The 12,115-nt window shown below is 60.8% G+C and overlaps 1 protein-coding gene across 1 annotated transcript; it reads right to left on the bottom strand.

Moving 5' to 3' along the window:
- Positions 1-319: 319 nt before the first annotated feature.
- On the bottom strand, positions 320-11,403 carry LOC309685342 (cleavage and polyadenylation specificity factor subunit 1-like; the record flags this gene model as incomplete). The annotated part of the gene is made up of 9 exons (XM_082501120.1): positions 320-463; positions 579-668; positions 2,996-3,202; positions 5,812-5,986; positions 6,090-6,226; positions 9,955-10,133; positions 10,236-10,377; positions 11,054-11,176; positions 11,256-11,403. Coding segments are annotated over 9 exons (1,345 nt in total), but the record flags the coding sequence as incomplete, so codon positions are not given.
- Positions 11,404-12,115: the final 712 nt, after the last annotated feature.

Raw genomic sequence — 12,115 nt, 5'->3', positions numbered from 1 at the left:
GGGGGTGGGCGGGGGAGGAGGGGAAGGCGGAGGGGACGAGAGAGGGGGATGGGGGGGACAGAGAGGGGGACGGGGGACACAGAGAGGGGGACGGGGGACACAGAGAGAGGGACGGGGGACACAGAGAGAGGGGGGGACAGAGAAGGGGAAGGGGGGACAGAGAGGGGGACGGGGGACACAGAGAGGGGGACGGGGGGGACAGAGAGAGGGACGGGGGGGACAGAGAGAGGGTTGGGGTGACACGGGGGGGGGGGGCACAGCCGGTCACCCTCGGCGAAAGAAGGGGGGGCGGTGGGCGGTGGGCGGTGGTCGCGCTCACCCCCGAGTAGCCGTAAATGTCCTCGAAGTAGCGGAAGCGGGCGACACGGCCGCGGGGCCCCCCCGGCTCTTCGCTCCCCGCGCTCTCCGGCTTCTTCTTGGAGGGTTTCGGCTTCTTCTCGCGAAAGTTGATGTTGTGGGGCACCTGGAGGGGCAGAGATGGGGGGGGGGGGGGAGGGAATATGGGGGCAGGGGGCCGTGCCGGTGCCGGGGGGGCACACGGGGTGGCAGAACCCCCTTTCCCCCCCCCCCCCCCTCACCTTCTTAAAGCGCACTTTGAGGTTGCTCTGGCCCAGCTGGGAGTCGTGTCCGAAGGCCTCGTAGATGAGCAGCTCCTGCTCCACGTGGACCTGCCGGACGGGGAAGGGCCGAGTCGTGTGTGTCCCCCCCCCTGTCCCCCCCCTCCGTCCCCCCCCTCCGGCATTCCCCGGCACCTCCCGGATTTCCCCACCCCACCCCACCCCCCCCCCGGCACCTCCAGCACCCCCCAGACCCCCCCCAGATCCTTCCAGTCCCCCCCAGATCCCTCCAGCACCCCCCAGACCCCCCCCAGATCCTTCCAGTCTCCTCCAGACCCCCCCAGATCCCTCCAGACCCCCCCCAGATCCTTCCAGTCTCCTCCAGACCCCCCCAGATCCCTCCAGACCCTCCCCCATCCCCCCAGTCCCCTCCAGACCCCCCCCACATCCCTCCTGCACCCCCCAGACCCCCACAGATCCTTCCAGTCCCCTCCAGACCCCCCCAGAATCCCCCAGATCCCCCCCCACCCCCCCAGTCCCCTCCAGACGCTCCCACATCCCTCCAGCACCCTCAGACCCCCTCAGATCCCTCCAGCACCCCCAGACCTCCCCAGATCCTTCCAGTCCCCTCCAGACCCCCCCAGATCCCTCCAGCACCCCCCAGATCCTTCCAGTCCCCTCCAGACCCCCCCAGATCCCTCCAGACCCCCCCCCATCCCCCCAGTCCCCTCCAGACCCCCCCAGATCCCTCCAGCAGCCCCCAGACCCCCCAGATCCTTCCAGTCCCCTCCAGACCCCCCCAGAATCCCCCAGACCCCCCCATCCCCCCAGTCCCCTCCAGACGCTCCCACATCCCTCCAGCACCCCCAGACCCCCCCAGATCCTTCCAGTCCCCCCCAGATCCCTCCAGCATCCCCCAGACCCCCCCCACATCCCCCCAGTCCCCTCCAGACCCCCCGACATCCCTCCAGCACCCCCCAGATCCTTCCAGTCCCCTCCAGTCCCCCCCAGATCCCTCCAGCACCCCCCAGACCCCCCATCCCTCCAGTCCCCCCTAGAACCCCCCCAGATCCCTCCAGCATCCCCCAGACCCCCCCCCACATCCCCCCAGTCCTCTCCAGACGCCCCCACATCCCTCCAGCACCCCCCAGACCCCCCCATCCCCCCAGTCCCCTCCAGACCCCCCCACATCCCTCCAGCACCCCCAGATCCTTCCAGTCCCCTCCAGACCTCCCCAGAATCCCCCAGACCCCCCCATCCCCCCAGTCCCCTCCAGACGCTCCCACATCCCTCCAGCACCCCCAGACCCCCCCCAGATCCTTCCAGTCCCCCCCAGATCCCTCCAGCACCCCCCAGACCCCCCCCCATCCCCCCAGTCCCCTCCAGACCCCCCCACATCCCTCCAGCACCCCCCAGACCCCCCAGATCCTTCCAGTCCCCTCCAGACCCCCCCAGATCCCTCCAGCATCCCCCAGACCCCCCCCATCCTCTCAGTCCCCCCCGGCACCTCCAGCACCCCCCAGACCCCCCCCAGATCCTTCCAGTCCCCCCCAGATCCCTCCAGCATCCCCCAGACCCCCCCCACATCCCCCCAGTCCCCTCCAGACCCCCCCAGATCCCTCCAGCACCCCCCAGACCCCCCAGATCCTTCCAGTCCCCTCCAGACCCCCCCAGATCCCTCCAGCACCCCCCAGACCCCCCCAGATCCTTCCAGTCCCCTCCAGACCCCCCAGAATCCCCCAGACCCCCCCCCATCCCCCCAGTCCCCTCCAGACGCTCCCACATCCCTCCAGCACCCCCAGACCCCCCCCAGATCCTTCCAGTCCCCCCCAGATCCCTCCAGCACCCCCCAGACCCCCCCCATCCCCCCAGTCCCCTCCAGACCCCCCCAGATCCCTCCAGCAGCCCCCAGACCCCCCCAGATCCTTCCAGTCCCCCCCAGATCCCTCCAGCACCCCCCAGACCCCCCCCCCATCCCCCCAGTCCCCTCCAGACCCCCCCAGATCCCTCCAGCAGCCCCCAGACCCCCCCCAGATCCTTCCAGTCCCCCCCAGATCCCTCCAGCATCCCCCAGACCCCCCCACATCCCTCCAGCATCCCCCAGACCCCCCCCTCCCCCCAGATCCTTCCAGTCCCCACCACATCCCTCCAGCATCCCCCCAGACCCCCCCAGATCCTTCCAGTCCCCCCCACATCCCTCCAGCACCCCCCAGACCCCCCAGATCCTTCCAGTCCCCTCCAGACCCCCCCAGATCCCTCCAGCACCCCCCAGACTCCCACATCCCCCCAGTCCCCTCCAGACGCTCCCACATCCCTCCAGCACCCCCAGTCCCCCCCAGATCCCTCCAGCACCCCCCAGACCCCCCCCAGATCCTTCCAGTCCCCCCCAGTCCCCTCCAGCCCCCCCCCCATCCCCCCATCCCCCCCCATCCCCTCACCAGCAGGTAGGGCCGGCTCTGGCGGTTGCCCAGTGCCACCAGCAGCACCTCCTTGACCAGCGGCAGCTCGCCCTGCCGCGTCACCTCCTCCTTCTTGCCGTCCCCGGGGGCCGCCGGCTGCCCGAAGGAGCTGTCGACCAACACCCGCTGCCCCATGGGGAAGTTCTTCACCAGGAACACCAGGCGCCACTCCGGCAGCTGGTAAATCTGGGGGGGGGACACGGGGGGACACGGGGGGACAGGGAGGGGGACGCAAGCAGTGGGGGATGACAAGAAGAAGGGGGAGACACCAGAAAAAGAGGGGGACACCAAGAAGAAGACGTGACACCAAGAAGAGGTGACACCAAGAAGAGGTGACACCAAGAAGAGGGGACACCAGTGGAAGAGGGGACACCAAGAAGAGGGGACACCAAGAAGAGGGGACACCAAGAAGAGGGGACACCAAGAAGAGGGGACACCAAGAAGAAGAGGGGGACACCAAGAAGAGGGGACACCAGTGGAAGAGGGGACACCAGAAAAAGAGGGGGACACCAGAAAAAGAGGGGGACACCAAAAGGAAGAGGGGGACACCAGTGGAAGAGGGGGACACCAGTGGAAGAGGGGGACACCAAAAGGAAGAGGGGACACAAGTGGAAGAGGGGGACACCAAGAAGAAGAGGGGGACACCAAGAAGAGGGGACACCAGTGGAAGAGGGGGACACCAGTGGAAGAGGGGGACACCAAAAGGAAGAGGGGACACAAGTGGAAGAGGGGGACACCAAGAAGAGGGGGACACCAGTGGAAGAGGGGGACACCGAGAAGAAGAGGGGACACCGAGAAGAAGAGGGGACACCGAGATGAAGAGGGGACACCAGTGGAAGAGGGGGACACCAGTGGAAGAGGGGGACACCAAAAGGAAGAGGGGACACAAGTGGAAGAGGGGGACAACGAGAAGAAGAGGGGACACCAAAAGGAAGAGGGGGACACCAGTGGAAGAGGGGGACACCAAGAAGAGGGGACACCAGTGGAAGAGGGGGACACCAGTGGAAGAGGGGGACACCAGTGGAAGAGGGGGACACCAGAAAAAGAGGGGGACACCAAGAAGAGGGGACACCAAAAGGAAGACGGGGACACCAGTGGAAAAGGGGGACACCAGTGGAAGAGGGGGACACCAAAAGGAAGAGGGGACACAAGTGGAAGAGGGGGACACCAAGAAGAGGGGGACACCAAGAAGAGGGGGACACCAAGAAGAGGGGGACACCAGTGGAAGAGGGGGACACCGAGAAGAAGAGGGGACACCGAGATGAAGAGGGGACACCAGTGGAAGAGGGGGACAACGAGAAGAAGAGGGGACACCAAAAGGAAGAGGGGGACACCAAAAGGAAGAGGGGGACACCAAAAGGAAGAGGGGGACACCAAAAGGAAGCGGGGACACCAGTGGAAGAGGGGGACACCAGTGGAAGAGGGGGACACCAAGAAGAGGGGACACCAAGAAGAGGGGACACAAGTGGAAGAGGGGACACCAAAAGGAAGAGGGGGACACCAAAAGGAAGAGGGGACACCAGTGGAAGAGGGGGACACCAGTGGAAGAGGGGGACACCGAGAGGAAGAGGGGACACCAGTGGAAGAGGGGACACCAGTGGAAGAGGGGGACACCAAGAAGAGGGGGACACCAAGAAGAGGGGGACACCAAGAAGAGGGGACACAAGTGGAAGAGGGGACACCAAAAGGAAGAGGGGACACCAAAAGGAAGAGGGGACACAAGTGGAAGAGGGGACACCAAGAAGAGGGGACACCAAGAAGAGGGGGACACCAGTGGAAGAGGGGGACACCAAAAGGAAGAAGGGGACACCGAGAGGAAGAGGGGACACCGAGAGGAAGAGGGGACACCAAGAAGAGGGGACACCAGTGGAAGAGAGGGACAATGAGAAGAAGAGGGGACACCAAAAGGAAGAGGGGGACACCGAGAGGAAGAGGGGACACCGAGAGGAAGAGGGGGACACCAAGAAGAGGGGACACCAGTGGAAGAGGGGACACCAGTGGAAGAGGGGACACCAGTGGAAGAGGGGGACACCAAGAAGAGGGGACACCAAGAAGAGGGGGACACCAAGAAGAGGGGACACCGAGAAGAGGGGACACCGAGAAGAGGGGACACCAGTGGAAGAGGGGGACACCAGTGGAAGAGGGGGACACCAAAAGGAAGAGGGGGACACCGAGAGGAAGAGGGGGACACCAAGAAGAGGGGACACCAGTGGAAGAGGGGGACACCAAGAAGAGGGGACACCAAGAAGAGGGGACACCAAGAAGAGGGGACACCAGTGGAAGAGGGGACACCAGTGGAAGAGGGGGACACCAGTGGAAGAGGGGGACACCAGTGGAAGAGGGGGACACCGAGAAGAAGAGGGGGACACCGAAAGGAAGCGGGGGACACCAAAAAGAAGCGGGGGACACCAAAAGGAAGAGGGGGACACCAGTGGAAGAGGGGACACCAGTGGAAGAGGGGACACAAGTGGAAGAGGGGACACCAGTGGAAGAGGGGACACCGAGAAGAGGGGACACCAAGAAGAGGGGACACAAGTGGAAGAGGGGGACACCGAAAGGAAGAGGGGGACACCGAAAGGAAGAGGGGGACACAAGAAGAGGGGGTGACGAGAAGGGGGGGTGACGAGAAGGGGGGTGACGAGAAAAAAATCAGGACACGAAAAAAAGGGGGACAAAAAAGGGGTGACAAGAGGAGAACGTCACCGGGCGCCGGCAGCAGTGGCGGCGGCGCAGCGCCGGGGGAGGGGTGGTTTGGGGGGGGGGGGGGGAGGGAGATATTCCCTCCCCCTTCTCACCTCCATAGCGCCGTTCTCCCGCACCAGTACGCACCAGTGGGTGGGCTCGGGTTTATACTGGTGGGGGTCGCGCTCGGCGGAGGGGAGGCTGCTGCGGCGCGGCTCCTCCTTGGCGGGGCTGAACAGAGCCCCCGAATCGCCGTAGAGCATCTCCTCCTCATCGTCCACCGTGTCGCTGCGCCCGCGGGGGGGGGACAGACAGACAGACACCCCCGTGGCACCTCCGCGTCCCGCCAGGGGGACGCTTGGGGGGGGGGAGGTGACAGTTCGGTCCCCACCTGATGTCCTGGATGAGGGTCTCCGCTTCGGAGTGGGGGCGGAGGCTGTGGTCGTCGCGGGCGGCGGCGGTGCGGCTCTCGGTGGTGAACATCCCACTGACGTCCCGGTACAGGCAGAGCGCGATGACTTTGGATTGCTGCGGGGACAGAGGAAGCGGTGACAGCGCTGTGCCATCCCCTTTCCCGTCCCCGAGGAAGCGGGTGACAGCGCTGTGCCATCCCCTTTCCCGTCCCCGAGGAAGCGGTGACAGCGCTGTGCCATCCCCTTTCCCGTCCCCAAGGAAGCGGGTGACAGCGCTGTGCCATCCCCTTTCCCGTCCCCGAGGAAGCGGTGACAGCGCTGTGCCATCCCCTTTCCCATCACTGAGGAAGCGGTGACAGCGCTGTGCCATCCCCTTTCCCATCACTGAGGAAGCGGGTGACAGCGCTGTGCCATCCCCTTTCCCGTCCCCGAGGTAGTGGGTGACAGCGCTGTGCCGTCCCCTTTCCCGTCCCCGAGGAAGCGGCTGACAGCGCTGTGCCATCCCCTTTCCCGTCCCCGAGGAAGCGGGTGACAGCGCTGTGCCATCCCCTTTCCCGTCGTCCCCGAGGTAGTGGGTGACAGCGCTGTGCCGTCCCCTTTCCCGTCCCCGAGGAAGCGGGTGACAGCGCTGTGCCATCCCCTTTCCCGTCCCCGAGGAAGCGGTGATTCTGACTAAGGCTCTCCGATTCTGAGACTCTCCGATTCTGAGATTCTCTGATTCTGACTGAAATTCTCTGATTCTCCGATTCTCCGATTCTGAGATTCTGAGATTGTCCGATTCTGAGATTGTCCGATTCTGAGATTGTCCGATTCTGAGATTCTGAGATTGTCCGATTCTGAGATTGTCCGATTCTGAGATTCTGAGATTGTCCAATTCTGAGATTGTCAGATTGTCCGATTCTGAGATTGTCCGATTCTGAGATTCTGAGATTGTCCGATTCTGAGATTGTCTGATTCTGAGATTCTGAGATTGTCCGATTCTGAGATTCTAATTCTTAGAGACTTTCCGATACTGAGATTCTCCGATTCTGAGATTCTGAGATTCTGAGATTCTCTGACTCTGACTGAGATTCTCCGATTCTACGATTCTCCGGTCCTGACAGATTCTGAGATCCCGACTGAGATTCTCTGATCCTGAGATTCTGTGATTCTGTGATTCTCCGATTCTGATTCTGACTGAGATTCTCCGATTCTGACTGAGATTCTCCGATTCTCCGATTCTGACATTCTCCGATTCTGACATTCTCCGATTCTGACATTCTCCGATTCTCCGATTCTGACTGAGATTCTCCGGTCCTGACAGATTCTGAGATCCCGACTGAGATTCTCTGATCCTGAGATTCTGTGATTCTACGATTCTGATTCTGATTGAGTTTCTCCGATTCTGAGATTCTCCGATTCTGACTGAGATTCTCCGATTCTCCGATTCTGACTGACATTCTCCGATTCTGACTGACATTCTCCGATTCTGACATTCTCCGATTCTGACATTCTCCGATTCTCCGATTCTGACTGAGATTCTCCGATTCTCCGATTCTGACTGACATTCTCCGATTCTGACTGACATTCTCCGATTCTGACATTCTCCGATTCTGACATTCTCCGATTCTCCGATTCTGACTGAGATTCTCCGATTCTCCGATTCTGACTGACATTCTCCGATTCTGACTGACATTCTCCGATTCTGACATTCTCCGATTCTGACATTCTCCGATTCTCCGATTCTGACTGAGATTCTCCGATTCTCCGATTCTGACTGAGATTCTCCGATTCTCCGATTCTGACATTCTCCGATTCTGACTGAGATTCTCCGATTCTGACTGAGATTCTCCGATTCTGACTGACATTCTCCGATTCTGACTGACATTCTCCGATTCTGACTGACATTCTCTGATTCTGACATTCTCCGATTCTGACATTCTCCGATTCTGACTGAGATTCTCCGATTCTGACTGACATTCTCCGATTCTGACTGACATTCTCCGATTCTGACTGACATTCTCCGATTCTCCGATTCTGACTGAGATTCTCCGATTCTGACTGAGATTCTCCGATTCTGACTGACATTCTCCGATTCTGACTGACATTCTCCGATTCTGACATTCTCCGATTCTGACATTCTCCGATTCTGACTGAGATTCTCCGATTCTCCGATTCTGACTGAGATTCTCCGATTCTCCGATTCTGACATTCTCCGATTCTGACATTCTCCGATTCTGACTGACATTCTCCGATTCTGACTGACATTCTCCGATTCTGACTGACATTCTCCGATTCTGACAGACATTCTCCGATTCTGACTGACATTCTCCGATTCTGACTGACATTCTCTGATTCTGACTGACATTCTCCGATTCTGACAGACATTCTCCGATTCTGACTGACATTCTCCGATTCTGACTGACATTCTCTGATTCTGACTGACATTCTCCGATTCTGACAGACATTCTCCGATTCTGACATTCTCCGATTCTGACATTCTCCGATTCTCCGATTCTGACTGAGATTCTCCGATTCTCCGATTCTGACTGAGATTCTGACATTCTCCGATTCTGACATTCTCCGATTCTGACTGAGATTCTCCGATTCTGACTGAGATTCTCCGATTCTGACTGACATTCTCCGATTCTGACAGACATTCTCCGATTCTGACATTCTCCGATTCTGACATAGATTCTCCGATTCTGACATAGATTCTCCGATTCTGACATTCTCTGATTCTCCGATTCTGACATTCTCCGATTCTGACTGAGATTCTCCGATTCTGACTGAGATTCTCCGATTCTCTGATTCTGAGATTCTCCGATTCTGACTGAGATTCTCCGATTCTCTGATTCTGAGATTCTCCGATTCTGACTGAGATTCTCCGATTCTGACTGAGATTCTCTGATTCTCCGATTCTCCGATTCTGACTGAGATTCTCCGATTCTCTGATTCTCCGATTCTCCGATTCTGACTGAGATTCTCCGATTCTCCGATTCTCCGATTCTCCGATTCTGACTGAGATTCTCCGATTCTCTGATTCTCCGATTCTCCGATTCTCCGATTCTCCGATTCTGACTGACATTCTCCGATTCTGACTGACATTCTCCGATTCTGACTGAGATTCTCCGATTCTCTGATTCTCCGATTCTGACTGAGATTCTCCGATTCTCTGATTCTCCGATTCTCCGATTCTCCGATTCTCCGATTCTGACTGACATTCTCCGATTCTGACTGACATTCTCCGATTCTGACTGAGATTCTCCGATTCTCTGATTCTCCGATTCTGACTGAGATTCTCCGATTCTCTGATTCTCCGATTCTCCGATTCTGACTGACATTCTCCGATTCTGACTGACATTCTCCGATTCTGACTGAGATTCTCCGATTCTCTGATTCTCCGATTCTGACTGAGATTCTCCGATTCTCTGATTCTCCGATTCTCCGATTCTGACTGACATTCTCCGATTCTGACTGAGATTCTCCGATTCTGACTGAGATTCTCCGATTCTCTGATTCTCCGATTCTGACTGAGATTCTCCGATTCTGACTGAGATTCTCCGATTCTGACTGAGATTCTCCGATTCTGACTGAGATTCTCCGATACTCTGATTCTCCGATTTTCTGATTCTCCGATTTTCTGATTCTCTGATTCTCTGATTCTGATTCTGACTGAAATTCTCTAATTCTGAGATTCCGAGACTCTCCGATTCCGAGACTCTCCGATTCCGAGACTTTCCGATTCCGAGACTCTCCGATTCTCCGAGGGGGACAGGGAAAGGCCCGGGGGACAGCGGGAGGGGACCGCGAGCCATCGCCGGCGCTATGGGAGTGGGGGCAGAGGGCTTCGGCGGCACTTACGTGGTGCAGAGGGGGTTTCTGGAGGGTGAGGCGGTGGGTACGGCCCCCGTAGGTGTCGCTCTTGAGGACGAACATGGTGACCTGTCCCTCGGCGCTCAGGATCACCACGAAGGGGTCGGCGACGGCGCAGTGCACGATGGGCGAACCCAAATCCACCGGGATGAAGTGGAGTTGGTTGACTGCGGCGCACGGAGAGGAGGGGGGTAAAGGAGGGGTGAGGGAGGGGGGGGCCGTCCCGCAGCACCCGCGGGTGCCCCCTCGCCATCCCCGGCGGCGCCCACCTCCTTCCAGCAGGCGGATGCCCAGCGGCGACACCTGAACGATGTAGCGGTTGTCACCGATGTTGCCGGCGAAGACGGTGGGACCCTGCGTGGCGAAGCCGCTGGTGTCCAACTCCATGATCTCCTGCCCCGTCTGCAGGATCTGGGGAGGAAAGAGGAGGAGGATAGAGAGAGGAGGAGGATAGAGAGAGGAGGAGGAAAGAGGAGGAGGAAAGAGGAGGAGGAAAGAGGAGGAGGAAAGAGGAGGAGGAAAGAGGAGGAGGAAAGAGGAGGAGGAAAGAGGAGGAGGAAAGAGGAGGAGGAAAGAGGAGGAGGAAAGAGGAGGAGGAAAGAGGAGGAGGAAAGAGGAGGAGGAAAGAGGAGGAGGAAAGAGGAGGAGGAAAGAGGAGGAGGAAAGAGGAGGAGGAGGAGGAGAGAGGAGAAGGAGAGAGGAGGAGGAGAGAGGAGGAGGAGAGAGGAGAGAGGAGGAGGAGAGAGGAGAGAGGAGAGAGGAGAGAGGAGAGAGGAGAGAGGAGAGAGGAGAGAGGAGAGAGGAGAGAGGAGAGAGGAGAGAGGAGAGAGGAGAGAGGAGAGAGGAGAGAGGAGAGAGGAGAGAGGAGAGAGGAGAGAGGAAAGAGGAAAGAGGAAAGAGGAGGAGGAAAGAGGAAAGAGGAAAGAGGAAAGAGGAGGAGGAAAGAGGAGGAGGAAAGAGGAGGAGGAAAGAGGAGGAGGAGGAGGAGGAGGAAAGAGGAAAGAGGAGGAGAGGGACGCGGTGGGTACGCGGCAGACGTCCCCAAGCGGCACCGCGCTGCGCCGCGCCGGCGTCCCCCTGCCCGCACCATGGTGGAGTCCTCGCGGCTGAGGATGAGGAAGCCGTGTCTTTTGCCGTCTTCCTCGGGGGGATCGGGAGGAGGAGGCGGCGGCTCCTTCTCGGCGCTCTCTCCCGCCGGCGGTTCGTCCGGCTGGAAGGAGAAACCCCGGTGAGCGCCGCGGCGGCGGGGACGGGCGCGGGGGGACGGGGACAACGCCAGGGCCACCCACCACCTCCTCCTCCTCCTTCTTCTGGGGCGCGATGACGGTCCACATGTCGTAGCAGCCCGGCAGCTCGAAGGTGGTCACCACCTGCGGCCGGATGCTTTTCTGCCGGCGAAGAGGAAGGGTCAGGCGCCGTGGGGCGGCCCCACGGGCGCTGTGGGGCAGGGGGGGGGGGGAGGAATGTGGCTGGGGGGGTACAGGCTGTGCCCCAGCGCTCGGGGGCAGCCCTGGTTTATGCCCAGACTTTGTTGTGGCACCGGTACCTGACCTGCCGCGGGCGCCGCTCACCGGGGCAGGCCTTGGGGCAGTGCGGGGGGACGCCGTGGGGCGGGGGGGGGGGGGGGAGGCTGTGGGGACGCCGTGGGGCACAGGGGGGGATGCCGTGGGGCAGGGGGGGACAGCGTGGGGCACGGGGGGGATGCCGTGGGTTGGGAACAGGACCGTGGGGACACCGTGGGGCACGGGGGGGGATGCCATGGGGCGGGGAGGACACCGTGGGGACACCATGGGGACACCGTGGGGCACGGAGGGGATGCCATGGGGCGGGGGGGACACCATGGGGACACCATGGGGCACGGGGGGGATGCCGTGGGTTGGGGACAGGACCGTGGGGACACTGTGGGGCATGGGGGACACCGTGGGGACACCATGGGGCACGGGGGGGGATGCCATGGGGCGGGGGGGGAACAGCGTGGGGCACGGGGGGATGCCATGGGGCAGGGAGGACACCGTGGGGACACCATGGGGCACGGGGGGGATGCCATGGGGCGGGGGGGACACCATGGGGACACCATGGGGCACGGGGGGGATGCCGTGGGGCGGGGGGGACACCGTGGGGCACGGAGGGGATGCCATGGGGCGGGGGG

The sequence above is a fragment of the Vanellus vanellus genome (genome assembly GCF_965231255.1).
Source record: "Vanellus vanellus genome assembly, contig: HAP1_SCAFFOLD_2336, whole genome shotgun sequence".
Classification (NCBI taxonomy): Eukaryota; Metazoa; Chordata; class Aves; order Charadriiformes; family Charadriidae; genus Vanellus; species Vanellus vanellus.
This window is presented reverse-complemented; position numbering and strand designations above follow the sequence as displayed.